Source organism: Macaca mulatta, chromosome 1, assembly GCF_049350105.2.
Source record: "Macaca mulatta isolate MMU2019108-1 chromosome 1, T2T-MMU8v2.0, whole genome shotgun sequence".
NCBI lineage: Eukaryota > Metazoa > Chordata > Mammalia > Primates > Cercopithecidae > Macaca > Macaca mulatta.
The window spans coordinates 236,112,282-236,133,237 of NC_133406.1; the positions used below are offsets into that span (position 1 = coordinate 236,112,282).

Genomic DNA, 20,956 nt, shown 5'->3' on the forward strand with positions numbered 1-20,956 from the left:
GAGAGGAAATGAGAAAGCATGAGAAGACTGGGCCGTCAGGGGCACCTCACTCATGCACCCTGTGTACTTAGGTAGCTATCTGTTGAATTAGTTAGCTATTGCTGGGTAACAAACCACCCCAAACACAGCGGTGTAAACACCCCACCCCCCGCAACCCCACCTATGAGCTCGCAGTTCCATTGGTGCGAAGACTGGCTAGATTCTCCGCTCAGGGTCGTCTCGCTGGGCTGACATCAAGGCATTGGTGGGGCTGTGTCTCCTTCTGGAGATCCTGGGGAAGAATCTGTCTCCAAGCTCATTCAGGTCGTCAGCAGAATCCAGATCCTTGTGGCTGTAGGACAGAAGTCCCACCTCCTTGACTGGAAGCCCTCCTTCATCTTCAAGCCAGCCACAATACTGTGTTGATCCTTTAAGTTTCAGATCTCTCAGGCCACCACCCTCACCCTCCTGAGCACATCTCTATCTCCTCTTCCACCTCTGTGCCCAAGGACGCCTGTGATGATACTGGACCCACTGGGAATAACTGAGGACGATCTCCCTATCGAAGGGTCAATGGATTAGAAATCTTTCCTACCTCTGCCAAGTCCCCTTTGCTGTGTGGGGTTATGTATTAAGGGGTGTGGTTTCATATCCCGCTCACAGCTCTGGGGACGGGGTGGAATCTGCCTGGGATCCCACCTTCTCACTCACACAGCCTGGATGCACACACTGGAAGGACAGTGGAGCACCAGGCGAACCCAGCCCCATTCCCTGGAAGTGACTTTGCAGACAGCTCAGGTGAGCAATGGAAGGGCCTCTACCCCGGGTTCTGGTCCACAGGAAACAGCTGCCTGGGAGCCTCCTGAGGACGTTATGCCAGATAGTGTGTTCCTGGGATCCCCAGGCTGATAATTTTCCCATCTATCTAGAAGCAAAACACAGGGTCTTGAAAAGAAATAGGAAATATTCCCACGTCGTGTGGGGAAAGCAGATGCAAAACCAGTCTTCCATCACTGTAATGCACCCAGGATGAAAGTACCTGGCTGTGTCTGGCTCCATATTCTTGACTGTGGCCCTTCAGGGCTCCTGGCGGAATGATTGTTTCATTGTTGTCTGATACGCTTGGCGCTCCTGCATGGTGCAGTGATTTGGGACCCAGTAACTTCAGTGACATTTGGTGGCAATAAAGTCCAGCTCTACAGGGCCCAAGTGACCCCCAACCACTCCCTCCTCCTAGTCCAACACTGAGCACTTCACAACAATCCCAGATAATAACACACACCCCGCGGAGACGCCAGGCTCCTTACTTTACGTGTGTGTGTGTTACAACATGATTCCCAAGCAGCTCTGCCAGTCTCAAGCATGACTGCGCCCAGGCTGATAGGAGCCCCGGGATGGTGGGTGAGGGTCTGTCTGCAGGGCCCTGAGAGATGAGGAGAACAGCGTGCCTCACAGCTCTCCTTTTTGAAAGTCTACTCCTACGGCAGCACCTGAGAGCAGTGGGGACGCCTGCACACCAGGTCCCTGGCTAAACCATGACAATAAAAGCAGGCTCTGACCAGCTTCCTCGTGAAGCGCCTTGTTTCCATTAACTACACTTTCTGGTTACCCAGGGATTCCATTTTGCTCAGTCTCTGGATTTACAAAAGCAGGAAAAATAATGGGCTTATACCTTTCAGATTAAAAGCAGGGCTAACAAGGTTTCCAGGTCAATATGTTCACATTGTTTGATGAATGGGGATACGGCAGTCACAGTACTGGAAGAGGTGTGAGGGGAAGAATTGCCAGAGCTGGTGGGTGCATTTGCTCCTGGTGGTACTCAGGAAAACAGAGCCGTCTGTGGCCTGTGGCTCCATACCTTTGAGATGGAAAGATCACAGTGCCCTGGGCTCTAAGTGGGCTGGGGATGAAGGGAGATAACGGATGCAGTACACATGCCACAGCATCACGTCCTCCTGACAACGTGACAGTCAGCTGCCATTCTTTTATTATTATTATTATTTTATTTTATTTACTTTTTTGAGACAGAGTCTTGCTCTGTTGCCCAGGCTGGAGTGCAGTGGCGTGATCTCAGTTCACTGTAACCTCTGCCTCCCAGGTTTAAGCGATTCTCCTGCCTCAGCCTCCCTAGTAGCTGGGTTTACAGGCAAGCACCACCACACCCAGCTAATTTTTGTATTTTTAGTAGAGACGGGGTTTCTCCATGTTGGTCAGGCTGGTTTCAAACTCCTGACCTCAGGTGATCCACCCACCTCGGCCTCCCAAAGTACTGGGATTACAGGCGTGAGCCACTGCACCCAGCTTGCCATTCTTACTGTTACAAAGACTGTCATCAGAATGTCAGTATTATGACCATATTTACACTTTTGCTGTACTTTAGATATCAGTTTCTTCTATAAAATAAACAAAATCATCCAACACGATCCAATGTTATAAAGGACAATGGAAACAAATGCAGCCAAAAGTGTGATGTGGACTTATTTTTTTTTATTTTTTTTTTGAGACGGAGTCTCACTCTGTTGCCCAAGCTGGAGTGCAGTGGCGCAATCTCAGCTCATTGCAACTTCCGCCTCCTGGGTCCAAATAATTCTCCTGCCTCAGCCTCCCTGGTAGCTGGGATTGCAGGCGCCTGCCACCATGCCCGGCTATTGTTTGCATTTTTAGTAGAGACGGGGTTTTACCATGTTAGCCAAGCTGGTCTCGAACTTCTGACCTCAAGTGATCTTCCCACCTCAGCCTCCCAAAGAACTGAGACTACAGGCATGAGCTACCGCACCTGGCCTGTGATGCAGACTCTAAAAGACCAACACGTGTGCCTATTACCATCACCTCTGTGGAGAAATGATGAGATGACACAGGATCTCAGCTCAAATGACTTGCATGACAGCACATTCCTTAGAAGGGCCTTGAAGGGCCACAGTCATGAATATGGAGCCGTTACAGTCATCTTGGGTCCGTTACAGTGATGGAAGACTTTGTTTTTGCATGCTTTCCAAAAACAGAAATGTATGTTGTCATTTGCTCTGTTCCCTCTCCTCCGGAAGGGAAAGGGAAGAACATTCTGGAACACTCTGGAAAACTGCGTTGCAGTTAATTTGCTTACTTTCACACATTTTCCTGAGCAGGCTGCCCAGTGGGCTCTTGGGATAGGAAACTGGAGACCAATGAGGCTGGGCGATGAGACCTGCACTTGTCACGGCTTGACAACCCAACCTGGGCACTGGAGTGGGGCAACAAGGCAGTTTCCAGGGAGCCAGCAGCAGCCTAGGCAGCATGCTTCCATGCCAGCAAGAATGCTGCTTCCAATGAAAAGTGACAGGCTCACAAGCCAGGTCACCGCCAGGGAAGCTCCCAGTTCACTGTACATGGGTGGGTCACAAGTTCCTTGTCACTGTGGGTCGGGGCTGGTGTCATACTAAAAGGATCAATGTCAGCCTGGGTATTTTTCAGTAGATCACACGGCTCAGCTCTGAGGTCCAGGAAGAGGGGAAAGGAAAAGGCAACAAGAATAAGATTCATCCCGGGGCAATTGCTTTAATCCACTCCCAAAATGGTTCATAATCCCTCTTTAGTACAGAGCTGATAAAAAGTGCTGCTTCTCACTGAGCCTCCTCCCTGGGGATGTGTGAGGAGTAAAGACAGAGCGGCTGCCTCAGGCCCAGTGCTGTGGACAAGGTGCACAGGCATGGCAAGGCCTGTCTGCAATCTAGGATGAGGTGGGGAAGGAGCCTGCATTGGTTCTGTTGCTGGGCAGCCACCCGTAAATGGCAGGGGGTCACCATCCTTCCAGCCCTGCGCAGGGCTGAGTGACATCCCCATCCTTCAGATGAGAAAACTGAGGCTCAGAAAAATCATGGGAACTTCCAAAGATCACACAAGTGCTGCAGCAGTGCCCTAACCAGGCAACTGTGGATAAAGTCCAAGTCCAAGAAGTGTTGATGCCTAGGTATGTCCCTCAAAGGATCAAAAACAGGGACCAAAACAGACACCTGTACATATGTGTTTGCAGCAGCAATGTTCACAGCAGCCAAAAGGTGGAAACAGCCCAAATGTCCATCAGTGGATGAACAGGCAAACAGCACGTAGCCTATTCGTAGTGTGGCACAGAATTCATCATAAAAAGGAGTGAAGTACTGATGCACGCTACAATGTGGGTGAACTAACAAACATCATGCTAGGTGAAAGAAGCCAAGCACTAAAGGTTACATACTGTATGATGTGGTTTGGCTGTGTCCCCACCCAAATCTCACCCTGAATTGCAATAATCCCCACAATCAAGGGCGGGACCAGGTAGAGGTGATTGGATCATGGGAGCGGTTTCGCCCATGCTGTTATTGTGATAGTGAGTTCTCATGAGATCTGATGGTTTTATAAGGGTCTGGAATTTCCCCTGCTTGCACTCACTTCATCCTGCCACCCTGTGAAGAAGGTGCCTGCTTTTCCTTTGCCTTCAGCCACGATTGTAAGTTTGCTGAGGCCTCCCCAGCCATGCAGAACAGAGAGCCAATTAAACCTCTTTCCTTTATAAATTACCAGCCTCAGGCATTTCTTCATAGCAGTATAAGAATGTATTAATTGTATGATCTCATTTATTTGAAATGTCCAAAACAGGCCAAACTGAAGACACAGGAAGTAGGTAAATGGTTTCCAGGGGATGGGGAGTGACTGCTAAAAGATACGGAATTTCCTTTTAGGGTGATGAAAAGGTCTTGGAACTAAAGAATGGTGATGGCTGCACAACATTGTGAATACACTAAATATCACTGAAGTTTACACTTTAAAATAGCTAATTTTATGTTATGTGAATTTCACTTCAATTTTAAAAGCAAGCTAAAAAATGTTGGCTGAGTCTGAGTCCCTCCTGTTGGCTGAGTCTAGGTCCCTCTCATCGAGTTACTCTGACTACCTCCTATAAAATTCAAATATGTCCTGTGGCAACTGACATAAATCCTATCTACTTGTGACTCACTGGAACACCAGAATTCCTACATAAGGAATTGTCATGGAATTCAGTCTCTCACTGAAAATAAGGGAGGGAAAATAAAAGGCAGGCAGAGCACAGCAAGAAAGCCTGGACTGTGAAGGCTCCACCCTGTGGACATTAACCCTGGACATGCCCTGTCTCCCAGGCAGGGGACCCCGGCTCCAGGACATGCATAACCTGCGGAACTAGAGATGGATGAGCCTCCACACTCCCCAGGAATCCCCATCCCAGGACTGAGCCACCAGAGCCTGAGTTAGGGGCACGCTCCTCTTGGAGTCCTCAGGTACCACTCTGCTGACTTTGTATGACCTTAGGAAAGTTGCTTACTCCTCTTTTGCCTCAGTTTACCCAACTGTGAAATAAGGCTAATAATATTTCCTGACCTTGAAGGTCTGCTGAGAGATTTTGTTAATTACATTTTTAAACAGCTTTTCAGTTGATGAAGGAAAAGTGCAGACATGTATTACTTGGGCATTTTAAAGTCAACTAATGCCTCACGCCTATACCCTCACAACACACAGACACACACACGCGCACGCACACACAGCACTGCTCTCTAAGCTACTTTAAGAAGAGGGCTTTTAGCTTTCAAATACACAGGATTGGCTCCACACAAGGAGGAAGAAAACTGCCACCCTAATGGCATTCTTTTTTTTTTTTTTTTTGAAATAGAGTCTCACTCTGTCACCCAGGTTGGAGTGCAGTGGTGCGATCTCAGCTCACTGCAACCTCCGCCTCCCGGGTTCAAGTAATTCTCCCGCCTCAACCTCCGACTAGCTGGGACTAAAGGCGCCTGCCACCACGTCTGGCTAATTTTTGTATTTTTAGTAGAGATGGGGTTTCACCATGTTGGCCAGGCTGATCTTGAACTCCTGACCTCACGTGATACTCCTGCCTCCAACTCCCAAAGTGCTAGGATTACAGGCATGAGCCACTGCACCTGGCCTCACCCTAAGGGCATTCTTTAGGGAGGAATCCAACTCCCCCGAACGTCTTCCCCTTCCCACTTGAAACCTCCACGTTCACTCAGTGCTGTGGGCTCATCGCCTTGTGTCTCAGGGGTTCTTCACAAAATTCAGACCCACAGCTTGGGTGGGATGACGACTCCACCCCAAGCAGCACCTGAGTGGGGGTCCAGTTCTCTAAGGAAGGGGTCCCCAACCCTGGGTCATGAACCAGTACCAGCATCTGTTAGGAACTGACCTCACAGCAGGAGGTGAGCAGTGGGTGAGCCAGCATTGCCATCTGAGTTCCGCCTCCTGTCAGATCAGCAGTGGAATTAGATTCTTCAAGGAGCACTAACCCTACTGTGAACTGAGTATGTGAGGGATCTAGGTTGTGCACTCCTTATGAGAATCTAATGCCTGATGATCTGTGGTGGAACAGTGTTATCTAGAAACCATCCACCGTGTCTTCCATGAAACTGGTCCCTGGTGCCAAAAAGGTTGGGGACTGCTGTTGTAAGGTGAGGAGGTCCCCACAGAGTGGGCAGGGGCAGGCGGCAGGTTGGGGCTGGAAGGGTGGAGATAGGGGCCTCTCTCCGCACCCTCCCGTGATTCACGGGTCCTCTCTCCGCACCCTCCCGTGATTCACAGGCCTCTCTCCGCACCCTCCCAGGATTCACAGGTCCTCTCTCCGCACCCTCCCGTGATTCACAGGTCCCTCTCCGCACCCTCCCAGGATTCACAGGTCTCTCCGCACCCTCCCGTGATTCACAGGCCTCTCTCCGCACCCTCTCGTGATTCACAGGCCTCTCTCCGCACCCTCCCAGGATTCACAGGTCCCTCTCCGCACCCTCCCGTGATTCACAGGTCCCTCTCCGCACCCTCTCGTGATTCACAGTCCTCTCTCCGCACCCTCCCGTGATTCACAGGCCTCTCTCCGCACCCTCCCAGGATTCACAGGCCTCTCTCCGCACCCTCCCAGGATTCACAGGCCTCTCTCCGCACCCTCCCGGGATTCACAGGTCCCTCTCCGCACCCTCCCGTGATTCACAGTCCTCTCTCCGCACCCTCCCAGGATTCACAGGTCCCTCTCCGCACCCTCCCAGGATTCACAGGCCTCTCTCCGCACCCTCCCGTGATTCACGGGTCCTCTCTCCGCACCCTCCCGTGATTCACAGGCCTCTCTCCGCACCCTCCCGTGATTCACGGGTCCTCTCTCCGCACCCTCTCGTGATTCACGGGTCCTCTCTCCGCACCCTCTCGTGATTCACGGGTCCTCTCTCCGCACCCTCTCGTGATTCACGGGCCTCTCTCCACACCCTCCCGGGATTCACGGGTCCCTCTCCGCACCCTCCCATGATTCAGGGGCCCCTCTCCGCACCCTCCCGGGATTCACAGGCCTCTCTCCACACCCTCCCATGATTCAGGGGCCCCTCTCCGCACCCCTCCTGTGATTCACGGCCCCTCTTTGTGCCCTCCTATGATTCATGGGCCCCTCTCCACAACCCTCTGTGATTCACAGGCCCCTCTCTGCACCCCTCCTGTGAGTCACGGGCCCCTCTCTGCATCCCTCACTCCCCCAGGGTCTGTCATTCCCTTTCCACTTGAACGCACACGGGCAGAGAGCATGACACTTTCCCTGGGACGCTGGATGGCTCCCAGCCCCCAGGACAGAAGCGGGAGTCCTGGGGCCCACTGGTCGTTCCAGTCTCCTCCAAGCATCACCCCCCTAAACATGCGCCTTCCTCTCCAGCTTCACGGAGCCAACTCCTAAGGGCTGACCCAAATACACCTGCCCCACCCTCCCCTGGGTGGGCCGGAGGAGCCTCAGTGGGCTACTTCACCGTGGTGTGCCTCCACATCCCCATCTGTGCAGCACACCCACCACCAGTGCTCAGCAAATGGCAGCCACCCCATTCCCTCTCCCTGGCTGTCCCTTCCTCCTCGGGCCCAATGGGCTTCCTTCCTCTCATCCTCTGAGAAAGGGGTCAAATGCTACCTCCAGGAAATCTTCCCCATCTCCTTTTTCCTCTTGGCTCCTGCAATTCCATTTGCTCCTCTGTCCTCTCCTCCTTGGAGTACCTGTAGGACCAGGAGAAGGGTCTTTTCATCCCTGTGCCCAGCACAGCACCCAGCATGCGGTGGCCACTCATCCGTGTCTGCTGCATGAAAGTGTCTGGATGTCAGGCCCATAGGCAGCCTGTGCCAGGACAAACCTCAGTGGCTGTCATACCTGTCACGCTGCCCGGCTCTCACCCGGGGCCAGCAGACCCTCGGGGGACCACTTGCATGGCTGGTGCCACAAAACCCCAGTCCCGCACTCCCCAGGGACCATCGGGGTGAGAGCCTGAGAAACAGATGGCGTTGGAGTGAGTGCAGCGGCTCAGGTCTTCCCAGAGCATCAGGCTTCTGTGCAGAGAATCAAATTAGCCCGAAAAATGCTGAAGGAAGAAGGAACCTGGAGCTGTGAGTGCTCAAAGAGACCCTCCAGGGTAGTAATGGCCAGTAAATTAGCCCAGTACCGGGCCTTAATCAAGAGTCCCCAAAATGCCCCTGGAAGCCTGCGCAGTGTAATGCCACAGCATCCAGGAGACCCGGGCACCTAATGGGGCCATTCCGTCAACATTTTCTGGGATTTTGAAATGCAGTGTCATAAAAATAAACATGCTTACTCTTGTCTCGCATAATTGGCTCCCTAAAGAATCCTTGCCTTCTGAAAGCCACCGTGTCCCTCAGCAGGAAGCACAGCTTTTTTCAGCATCTGGGTACGGTCTTGAATTTTCTCTTGACAAAAAAGAGGGGGGTGGGGGCGTCGACTGAAAACCGACTCTCGTGGGGCTTTTTTTTCACATTTTACCACATTCCTTTCCAAGCCAGAGAGCACAGTCCTCAGCCGGTCCTGGGGCGGAGGCTTCTGCCGCAAAGGCTGGCATCGTGGTTCGGAGAGGTTCCTTGCTAACACACAAAATACAATGATCCTGCCTAGTAACTGAATCTTTTCAAAAAAAATATATACATACACACACACACACACACACACACACACATCGTAGCTGCATGCCTAGGAAGTCTACCGGCACCATCCGTGGGTGATTTCTTCACCCTTGCCTAAGATGGCTCTTTGCAACCATTCGGGAAATTGAATCCACAGCGGGATGCTGACTTCTCTCTGATCAGGGCTGTAGTCAGCCTGGGAGGGTGGTTACACGACTCTGTCATCGAGTCATTCAGATGCTCTGAGTAGAGGCGCTGAGTTATTCAGATGCTCCAAGTAGAGGCAAATCAGAGCCAGGCAGATGCCACCAAAGGGCAGCCCAGGAAATGAGCAAAATCGCCAGCTCTCTCCTGGGGCCATTTTTTCTTCACCTGGGTAAAGATGACACTCTGGATGCACCCCCAGCAGAAGGGCATGACCTGGGCCCCCCAGCTGATGGTGGGGATCAGCTGGTGGGAGGCAGTCCCTGCTGCAGCCTAAGCAGGGCTGACTCTTGGGCCCAACTGCATGGACAGGCTGCTGCTGTCACCTGGGAACTGCACCACCATTGTCCCCTCTACCAGGCTCAGAACCCATGAAGTTCCAGGCATGTCCTTTTCACCTCTGTACCATGGACATCCATGTGTGTTCTGTGTGGTGCCAGGCAGCAAGGAAATTGGCCCTGGATGCTGGGCTCAAATCCCATACTTGGCTGCCTGCCCCAGCCTGGTGGATGCTGTATTCCTTAAATACATCCAATCCAATGTGTTCTTCTAGACTAGGAAGAACAGGATGTAACGGTTCAGAGGCCAGATGCTGGAGCTGAGTGCCTGGGTTTGAGTGCAGGCTCTGCTATTTACTTGCCGTGTCGCCTGGGGAAATTCATTCAGGTTCTCTGTGCCTTCTCTACAAACAGGAGATCCTCAAAGTGCTCCTACCATAGCAATGTAGGAAAGAGTTAAGATACGGCACGGGCATAGAACAGCACCTGCTACACAGTGAGTGTCATGCAACTGTTCACTGATATTTTGTCCACACAGGCCTCAGTGAAGGTGTTTATGAACAGGAACCTGTGGCTATGAGCAAGCCCCGCACTCAGGCCTCCCAAAAAGGGCAGTTCTACAGCACTAGAGCCACCCTTCTTCCATCCCATGTCCCACGCAGACAAGGCCAACAGTCTATAGGCACTTTTCTCCCTCCAAATCCCCAGAAGGACTCAGAATCCTTCTCTACACAGAGCTCAAAGAAGCAACTACCAAAGAGGCCACACCGGTTGCCAGAGTTCAGATCTTTTCCCCACCCCTAGGTCTGGGGAGTCTCTGCCCCCAACACCAGCTAACAACTTAGCAGCTGACTACAAAGATCCTCTGGGGCCAGTTGGGCCGAGACCCTCATCCACACTCACGGGGCTAGCACAAGAGGGATACCAGGAGCTCCTCCAGGGGCCACCCTCCTCCCACCTGCAGCCTAAATTTGAGCTGCCTGGGCGCCATGGGTTTGTTGTCATTTACCCCAGGATGGGAAATGTTCCCTTCACTTCTCCCTCTTCTGCATTCGGGTTCTTCCAAGTCTGTGGCTGGTGCCGAACAATCCCCATCATGGGATTCCTGGAATCCATGGCCTGCTTGAGGGCTGCCCCTTCTGTGAGTGGCAGCATCCAGCACCCAAGACCCGTGCTTTCTGGGGTGCTTCCCACAGCTCTGTCCTGTGCCTACGACCCCTGGCACTGCCTTGTCCATCAAAAATGATGCCTGGCTGGATGCAGAGGCTCATGCCTGGAATCTCAGCACTCTGGGAGGCTGAGGCGGGATGATCGCTTGAGCTCAGGCATTCGAGACCAGCCTGGGTAACATAGCAAGACCCAATCTATTTAAAGCATAAAAAAATAAATAAAATAAAAACAAAATGATGCCCTTCAGCCCTCACTCCATGAGGATGGTTTCCCCAAACTGGCCCCACTGCCCCCCTGGGAAGGAGGAAGCACAGCTGCCTCCCTTACATTCCCTGGAAGGCCCCTGAAGCCCACACTTTCCACGTGCAGGGGAGCAGGCACAGTGTGGGTCCTTTGAGAGACCACTGACCCTCTTCCCTCCACCTCCAGGCATCTGGCCAGACAGGAGTCCTTCTAATGAGTCAAAATGCTCCCCCTTATACCAGGGCAGAGTGGAAAAACCTGTTCTCCTCTATCGAACCAAAACACATCCCCGTGGCAGAATGCACTCGGCGCTCAATAAATGCTTGTTGAATGAGAAATGTTCGAATCAACAATGGCTTATGTGTAGGGAATTCTCTTTAGAACAAAAGGAAGGAGGCAATCCCACCCCAGGGCTGGACTGTGGGCACCTAGCCCAGCACCCATCTAACAACACATAAGGGGTTTCTCGTGGCCCCACCGATCACTGACGTCTGTGGTTATAAAGTATCAAGTGGAGGCAACAGAAATGAAAACAATATCCACCAAGACACGTGCACACGAAGTTCATGGCAGTGCTGTTCCCCCAGCCCCAAGATGCCAGCAACCCAACCCTGCATCAACAGATGAATAGGCAAGCAAACGGTGGGATGTCCAAACATCGGGATACCATTCAGGAACAAAAAGGGAATGAAGTGGCAAGCTACGGCATAGACACACCTTGGAACATGACACTAAAGCACTTTGGGAGGCCGAGACGGGCGGATCACGAGGTCAGGAGATCGAGACCATCCTGGCTAACATGGTGAAACCCCGTCTCTACTAAAATATACAAAAAACTAGCCGGGCGAGGTGGCGGGCGCCTGTAGTCCCAGCTACTCGGGAGGCTGAGGCAGGAGAATGGCGTGAACCCGGGAGGCGGAGCTTGCAGTGAGCTGAGATCCGGCCACTGCACTCCAGCCTGGGCGGCAGAGCAAGACTCCGTCTCAAAAAAAAAAAAAAAAAGAAGTCAGACAAAAATGACCACACGCCGGATGATTCCATTTACAGGAATAGCAATGATGGGCAAATCCATCAGAGCCCAGAGGAGTGGTCGTCAAAGGCTGGAGGCAGGAACAGGGATTGCTACAAACAGCAAAAGGGATCTTATCAGGGGCGAGGCCACCGTGCTGAAACTGGACCACGGCAATAGCTGTGCAACTCAGCCAATATCCTAAAAATCAATGAACCAGACACTTTAAATGGGTAAATTTCATTGCATGTGAATTGTACTTCCAAAAAAATGCACGCACACACACACGTGCACGCACACACACACACACACAAATATATACATAAAGGGTAATTCTTTTTACCAGGCTTCTTAAGCTAAACCCAACTTTCTCAATGTGATCATTCATTGATTTCCACAGCTTTTAATTTCAAGAAAGCTCTCAATAGAGGTCTCCTTGGATTTGGTGACATATTTATTTTTAATTATTAAATAGATTGAAGAGCAGTATCTGTGTCACAGATAGGTTTTCATCTCCCCATGGCGTTTCATTAATTCTTTGCTGCAAAATAATTTGTTATTTGACCATAAACCTTTTACTTAAAATCATGGGTGCCAGAAAGACTTGTGATTTCAGAGTCAGCTGAACACACGGCTAAATCCATAAAGTGCTGACTTGGCATCGCAGCAGCTGGGTCCTTCTTGCTTTATTTTTTTGTTGTTGTTGTTTTAAAATTTTGTTTTGTGTTTCCCAAAAGGGCAATCTGTAACTTAATAAAGTGAGTAAGAAGTAGATTTTGTATAAGACAAGAAAGCCACAGAGGTCAGCATAAGGAGCATGAATGGACTTTTGAGTCCTGGAAACCTGGGTTCAAATCCCACCTCTCCCATGAGCTAGCTGTGTGACCTTGAGCAAATTACCTAACCTCTCTGTGCTCCAGTTTTCTCCTGTGTGAATGGGAGCAATAATACCTGCCTTGCAGGGCCACCATGAGGATTATGAGGGTGGAGTGGGACAATGCAGAATGGCTGGACAGTTTAGCACAGTTGGATCACTTAGCACAAAGCCTGGGTTAGGAAAAGGGCTAGCAGTATTATAGTATTAGTTCCAGCACCTCCCATCTGGATGTGAAAGGAGAGAAAAAGAGTATCGGGTGTAGGTCGTGAGATCTCAGAAGTTCACAGCCAAATCTGAGACAGAGCTTCCCATTGTATCTCCCAGTTTCATTCAATAAGCCCTGAGAGAGCACCCCCCACACCCTGGCTCTTTTATCATAAAACCCCAAGTGAGGTGATAACAGCAAAGCCACAAACCAATGTCTGCCTTCTCAAACTTGAGGCTCGTGTTTCCCTGATCTAGAAACAGGAAACCAGCTGTTTTTATGTTTGACTTAAAACCCTCAGAGTATGGTTTTGAAGCCTATAAGCCAGGGTAGAAAAGTGAGGCTGACCCCCAAAAGCTGCTCTGTTTTCAGAGCTGACCTAATTGATGTAAAGATGTGGACAGATCTTCTTATCCAATAATTATGCACGAAGTCATTTATTACTGTCACCGATGATGGATCTCGTAACATTAGCAACACCACACGTTCATATGCTGCTGAATTTTTTGTTCTAAAATGTGTGGCAGAGACACGACCGAGCAAGTTCTGTAAAGCAATCTTTTTCACCCATTTCCCCATTTCCACATCACCTTTGACTGCTGTTAAATAGAAATATATGACCCCTAAAAAAGCAAAATACTCACATACACACACGTGTGCGCACGCTCACCAGTCGGATCAGTTAGGCACTAATCTCTGACAGATTAGTAGAGAATGTTAGTTTGTTTCTTTTAATCAAACCTTTTATTTTAACTGTGGAATTACAGGCATTGTAAGACACAATACTGAGAGATCCTGTGTACCACTCACCAAGATTCCCCCAGTGGTAACATTTGCAAAATGACAGTACAGTAATATAACAGGATTATGACATGGATATCGTCAAGATAGACAACGTTTCCATCATAACAAGGAGGCCTGATGTTACCCGTTTGTAACCACACCCTCTTTGCTTCTGTTCCCCACCCCTTCTTTGACCCCTGACAACTACTACGAGTATTGTACCATGTCTATAATTTTGTCATTTTGATGCAGGGCAGGCATGCTCCAAAGTGGGGCTTAGACCATGAGGGTTTTTGGCTTTGCCTAGAAAAGAATTCAAGAGCAAGCCAGTGATAGAAGAAAAACAGCTTTACTGAGGAGGTGTTCCAGCTCTGGTGGTGTTACCAGGCCGGCAATGTGACAGCTCGGGGACTGCCCCTGCAGAGCAAGGCTGCCCCATAGGCAGTGTGCTGAGAGTGGCAGCTCAGGGCAGCTTTGCAGTTGTATTTATACCTACTTTTAATTCCATGGAGATTAAGGGGCGGTTTATGTCGAAATTTCTAGGGAATGGGTAGTGATTTTGGGTCATCAGGTCATCGCCATGGAAAGGGCAGTAACTCCTGGGTGTTGCACTGGCAGTGGTAAACTGACATGGCACACTGATGGGCATGTCTTACGGAATGGTGCTTCCATCCTGTCCCTGCTTTAGTTAGTCCTCAATTTGGTCCACAGTCTGAGTCCCACCTCCAGAGTCGAGTCCCACCTCCCACCTCAATTTCAATGCTATGAAATCATCATATAGTAAGTAACCTTTTGGGATGGACCCAGGAGTAGCCAGTCCCCCTCTCTCCTCCTGGTGCCTGATCTTATCCCAGCTCCAAGGTGGAGGTACTTGGAGACACCCCCTAAGGGCCACCAGAGATCGGATGTGGACACCCTCCAGCCTGACTCTCTATTCAAGGCAGATTAACTAAGAGTTAATCTGAGTTATGTAACCAGCACCACTCCCTACTCCAAGGCCTCATGACTCACCAGCCCCTTTCAATTCCTGGAAGGGGTCTCAGAGGAAGAAAGAACGGAGTCGACCGTCCACGTTTCCCTGTTCTAGCCCCAGAAAGCCCCTGCCCCGTGTCCTCCTTGTGTCTGATTGGCACCAGGCAGGAGAAACCCTCTCAAGCCAGACTTCAAACATAAAATCTAGATCAAGGATATATTTGGCTTTCCAAGTTAATCTTTACATCAATTTGGTCTCTACTGACTTGTAACCCTTTGAAGAAAACTTGGCAACTACGTATTTAAAACAGATGACTCTTACATAACCCCAGAGAGGAGCCCCTGGGCTCTTGAAGGCTCAGCTGTTTGCATTCCAGTCAGGGTTTTATGTTTACCTACTTCATTGTAACCCAGGGTCACGCTCCAGGCACCCTGTGGCTTTCCCACAAAAAGCTCAGGGAAATGCAGAACCCAGGGACAAGCAGGGCCCCACCTGCCAGACACCCTGTTTGTGTGTGGGCCAGAGGGACTGCGGCTGTGGAAGTGGAGACAGGGTTGGGGTCCAGAAGCACCTCCAGCGACCCCCCTCCCCCACCCCCACCGCTAGAAAGACACAGATGCATGCCTTGGGGAAGCTGGTGCTGCTCTGCCTCCAGGGACCCAGAGACAGCTGTCTCCGGCAGGCATGGGGCTGTCTCCATTCCTGAGCTGTGTTGCCCTGCTCCCCTCTCCAATGCATGGAAGAAAAGGAAGCAGGTGATCAAAGTAAATAAACAACAGGGACAGACCGGGAGGAGTCTGCCATCAGCTCCTCCACTTGGACAGTGGATCCCCAAGGTAGGGGTGAGCGTGAAAGGGGGGTATGTACCAATGTTGCCCAAAGATTTGAGCTGCCTGCTAAATTTGCAATTTAGTCAAGCATGATCGTCCCCGAGGAGTAGCACAGCCACTGACACTAGATGGATTCCAGTTGCAATCAATTTAGTAGCAGCAGCTGGAAATCGGCGCGAGCCAGGATTCACCGGGAGCGCAATGTTTGTGGACGGAACATTTGACTTCATCCGCCAAAGCTGGGCTGCACAGTCCCAGCTGCCGAGGGGCTCTACATCGAGGACGGTGACAGCCAAGCCAATGGATCCCTGCCATGAGGCCCAGACATGGTACAGCGCGCACTGAGAGGGCTTGGGGAACTGTGAATTATGTCATCACACACACCCAGGGCCTCCCAAACAAAAGGGGCCCCAGAACCTTAGAGCGGGAGAACAGATGGGATGGCCGCAGGGACATGGGCTGGGAATGAGCTCGTGGCACTCCGCTACGGATCACAGTCCTGAGCACAACCCAGCAAACGTATTCGGTGAACGCTCAGAGCTCCTGAGGAAGCCACAGCATCTGAGGTCTGCAGCCTGGGAAGCGACTCACAACCAGGAAGCCAACTCTAAACTCTGGGCTGCTTGCTGAGTACGCACCCCCCTCACAGGTGAGCTCTGGCAGGGCTTGTCAAACCACTGGGTCTCCTTCCATGGCTCCCTCTCTCTGAGCTGATGGAAAGTATCTTTGGAGCTTTGCTACAACTATTAAACACCACTGCAAAAGACACAAAAGCAGTTCAATAAGTCTCAATCTGCTTCTCCCTCTTGGGGGGGGAAAAGAGCTCCACATACAGCTCAGTTCCAACGCAGAAGTAAATAACCAAGCCCAGACTTCGCCTCAGGGGCCAGAGCTAAGAAAGCCCACCCAACCCCCACCCCCCGCCCAGCAAGTTAGACTGCATCTCTCCCATGGTGCAGGCCAGGCCTTCTGCCACCCCAGCTGGAGGCTCAGTGTATACCTGTCCTAACCAGGCTCCAAGCTTGGCAGCAAGACACCCAGTGCTCACCTGGGGAGCCATGGAGTGGCTTGCAAGCAAAGATGAAGGGCTGTCTTGAAAGAAAAAGTCCATTTCCAGACCTTGAACTTGCAACCCTTTGGCTCTGAGTCCCCAGGTGCCCACTGTGATGCGAAACCACCCAGACCCTCTGGGCACAGGCCTCCTTCTCTGGCCAGGAGACAGCAGTAACAAGACAGCTCTCCCATCAGGATCCCAAATAGGTGACAGCTCATCCTTAAAGGCACACTTACAGAAAATCTCCTGTGCTAACATCGAAGGGGGAAAAACAAAAGGTCAAACTTCAAAAGAACCAACAGAACTGTTTCCTAAAGCAAAATCCCAAGATCCGGCGGGAGGATGCTTGATAGGAACTGTTTTAGTAAATTTCAAACCAAAAGAGAGGTTTCTTTCCAAGATATTTGCTCTCCTCTCCCTTTACCAAAATGTACTCATCTTTTAATCTAGCAACTTAGCAATAAAAAAAAAATGTCTGTTCAAATAAGTTGCCATCAGGAATCAAGTGGCAGATGGCAGCTCAGGAAGCAGGTCAGAGCTGAAGACCAGCCACTGGCCAGGGTGGGGACCCGTCTGGTCATTCACAAGGCCTCGGAGGTCTTGCTGAGACCTGGGACAGTCCGGGGCAGAGCAGGGGATGGCAGGCCTGCAGGGCACCTGGATCAGGGTCATTCCTGCAAAGCTGTCCTCGCTCCATTTTGCCGACATCCCAAAACAGTCCAAGCCTAAACCTTATCTAGCCCAAGCACACTTATCGATTCAGGCCAGGCCAATATCCAACACCCAACACAATCGGTTCCATGATTAACCTTTGAAGCCCACAGCAAGATCGGCCACTGCGAGAAGGGAAGCTAATAATAACATCTAACAATGTTCACTAGATGTGTTACACAGGATTCACCTCTGGGTGCAGAATCGGCTCATAAATCAAGGGTCGCTAGAAAACACTTGTCGTCCCCGTCCCCTTCCGATTTCTCAAAATCAGGACACGCACTAGATCCTCCCTCCCTTCGCCTCACTCCCCGCGCAGCTTTATCCAGGAGTGGGGGCGGCTCAAGCAGCCGGCTAACAACTACTGGCCTTTTCGTCCCCAACGCGGGAGCGCAGTGCATCCCAGTGGACAAACTCGAGAACCGCACGTTGCTCTCCGCCTCCACCTCTGTCCTCCCCGCTCGCGGTTCCAACCCAGGACCCAAAGACACGAGCTCCGTGAATGCCCGGCAGGAGGGCGAGGGCTCAGAGGCAGCCTGCCCAGCAAAAAGGACAGCTGTGCTCTGGTGGGCCCTGGGCCACCCCAGGCTGAAGCCGGAGAAGCCCAAGAACCCCGGCGGGCTGGCAAAGTTTGCCGAGAAGGGTCTTTCTGGACACCCCCACCGCGGGCTCTAGGCTCGAACCCCCTGTTCCACCTGGCCCTGGAGTCCCAGACACAGACAAGCCCCGGGAGCGCCGGCGGGCGTGTGTGCGTGTGTGTTTACAGAGGGGTGGCCGCCGGCGCTCCCCAAGAGCCCCAGCTCTCCCGCCCCAGCTGCCAGCCAGCTGTGGGCGTCCGTCGGGCCCGGAGGTCACCCGCAAACAGCTGGGTCGGCAGCTGGAAGCCTAAGAGGCCCCTGCTCAGCCCCGGGGCCCCGAGAAAGAAGGGCGGGCGGAGTGGCTGTTCGCCTCTGGTTTCCTCCAACTCCGCCTGCGAAGCTCTCGCTGGGAGCCTGGAGCTTTAGCTTTCCACAGCAGCCCCGGCCCCCGCGCCCGCCGCGCCCAGCAGCCCGCGCCTCGCCCCGGGCCCCGGGGAGGAGGCGCGCCGGGGCAGCCGGCCAGGACACTGCGCTGCTGGCGCCTGGAGCTGCGGGCGCGCCCGGCCGGCCCCACTGCCAGGGTTGCTGGGGCGGGCGCCGCTGCCCGGACCCCGGACGCGCGGAGCCCTGGAGACCCGGCCGCTCCCCGCCGGGGCCGCGGCGCTCCAGGCTCCGGGATCAGGGCGGGCGCCCCTATCCGGTTCCCGGTGCACCCCGTTGCCCGCTTGCGGGAAGCAAAGAGGGGTCCCTTGATTTGCAACAGAGAGGAAAGCGCCGCTTCCGCCCAGCCCGGCACCCACGCGCCCAAACGCACCCGGCGCCGGCCGGGTCGCTCACCTGAGTCCTAAAAGCTGTTGAATCCACATGGTCACGTTTCGGGGAGCGGGGCCTCAGACCTGGCTCGCCCGGGCCATCTGCGCGGCGCCCGCGCCCGCTCGCTTCCGTCCCGCGGCGCCGGTCTCCGGCTCTCGGTCCGCCGCCTCCCGCCGCCCGCCGGCCGCGGGGCGCACAGCGAGTCAGAGCGCGGCCGCGCGGGACTCCATGCCGGCCGGCGCGCCGCCGCCGTTGGGGCGCATGGCTCAGGCGGGGCGGCCCGCGGGGGCGCACATCCTTCGGCCGGGGCGCGGGGCTCGCGGCCCCCTCCGCGGGCGGCACAGCGAAGGCGGCGGAGAGGCGGGGCGTGTTCCGGCGCTGTCGCCGCGCAGTCAGGGGGCCGGGGAGCTGCGGCTTCGCCCTCCGGGGCGGTGAAGAGGGAGGCCGGCGGCGCTGCCGCTCACGGTGCGTGTCTCCCGGCGCGCGGCTCTTGCCTCCAGTCGGAGCTCCACGCCGATGGGGCGGCGCTGATTAGGGTTTGGGGCGACGCGACGCGGGCGGACGCGGGTCCCCCCCGCGTTGCCGGGTCGGGGGGCTCTGCCAGAGGCTCCGCCGCCGATCGGCGCCACTCAAGTTGCCCGGGGGCTCCGTCTGAGCGCTCGCTCTGCAGACGGTCGCGGCCCGGAGGCTGGCAGGAGGCTGGCACGGGAGGCGCGCGGGGCGAGGGCGCCGTGGAGCGCGGGGCGTGGGGACGCGCGGCGGCGGCGCCGCGCGGAGGAGGCGCGCGGGGATCCCGGGGCCCCGCCGCCCGCGCCCACCGCGCCCGCCGCAGAGCCGCCCGCGCTGCTCGGCCGCCTCGCTCTTCGCGTCTGCCTCTCAGCGCGCTCGCCCCCGCCTCCCGGAGCCGGTCCCAACTCCGCCCGCCCGGCCCGGCTCACGTCACCCGCCTTCCCCGCCCCTCGAACGGGAGCTCGAGTCCCCGACCCGGCCCCGGCTCATGCTCGCCGTCCCACCTTGCGGGGGCCGGGGTCGCCGCGGGGCGGGGGCGTCGGAGGGCTGTGCCCAGCGAGGGCGACAGCGCAGGCGGGGGCTTCTTCAGCCCCCTTCCCCATTCCCGGTTGCGTCCCGGTCCCCACCTTGCGAAAGGCTCGAGAGAGGCCGCAGGCTCCGATTGGACCGCCGGGCGCCGCCGGATGGTGTTGCCAGGGTAACCGGATGGCATGCGAAGCCGTTCGAGGTTCCGACCCGGTTACGGGGGCGCCCAGTGGACCCGGAGAGCTACTTTGGGGAGGGGGCGGCACCGAGGAAGAACTGGGTGGGGGCGCATGGAGCAGGGGCTGTGCGAAAAGTTTCCTGGGGCGGAGCTGCGCCACGCGGGCCGCGCAGGAGCGTCTGTCCGAGGGTCCCCTGCGAGGGACTCCTCTGCTCGGCTGCGCGGGCTTCTGCGTTGATGAAGTCACCGCGTTCCGGGTCGGAGCTTCAGCGCTTCTGCCCGGAACCCAGCGAAGCCCAGTCCTATGCCCCTGATTACCCAACGGTCTCTCATCGCCCAGCGCAGCTGCTGCCTGCTCAGGCCCTTGCTCCGGAGGAGTCACTGGAAAGTTCCAGGGAATCTGGGCCTCCCAGACTCTCCACCGGCGTTTCACTGCTCATTCCCCATGCCAGGACTCCTCTGTGCCTACCTGGTTAGTCTGTATTTGCAAAAAAACAAAAACAAAAACAAACACACACACACACACACACAAAAGGGGGGGGCACTTAAAGGAGGACAGACACTGGGTGGGGACCTTTCCCTGAGAGAAGTGACATGGGGCGGAATCCTCCACAGACCCGCTGACGCTTTGAGAAACCACGACAAAGCCCTGCTTTTAATCCTCTATAGGCTGAGGGCAGTGCTGAATCCGGACCTTGGAAAGGACGCTGGTGCCACCCTTCATCTGGGAAAGGTGCAAGGGGCAGGGGATACCAAACCGAGTCTTCGCTCTGCGCTCTGTGCAGGTGCTTGACCCAGGCCAGCTCTGGAATCTCCCCAGGCCATGCGAGAGCCGTGGGAGGGAGGTGGGGGGCGGGGGCGGGAAGCCCTTCACAGGTGAGGCCTCCCTGGGAGGGGCAACCAGTGAGGGGGTGGAGGGGCAGAGCCTGGAGGACCATGGCTTGGGGCTCAGTCTCCCAGGAGGACCATGACTTGGGGCTTAGTCTCCCAGGAGAACCATAGCTTGGGGCTTAAGTCCCCCAAGCAGCCCTTTCACCCCCAGGCCTCCAGGATCTTTGCCAAGGGTCTTGAGGAGCCAGGCACAGGATTGGACTCTGCCCAGGCAGGAGGACGA

General features: G+C 54.2%; 1 protein-coding gene across 1 annotated transcript in view; it reads right to left on the bottom strand.

The window, feature by feature from the left end:
* The window catches only part of AJAP1 (adherens junctions associated protein 1), a 130,026-nt gene extending 110,526 nt beyond the window's left edge, over positions 1-19,500 (bottom strand). Inside the window, exon 1 of the mRNA XM_015139524.3 lies at positions 18,654-19,500. Coding sequence (XP_014995010.1) covers positions 18,654-18,682 — 29 coding nt within the window. The 5' untranslated portion in view covers positions 18,683-19,500. The remainder of the gene's footprint in view (positions 1-18,653) is intronic.
* Between the last annotated feature and the right edge of the window lie 1,456 nt (positions 19,501-20,956).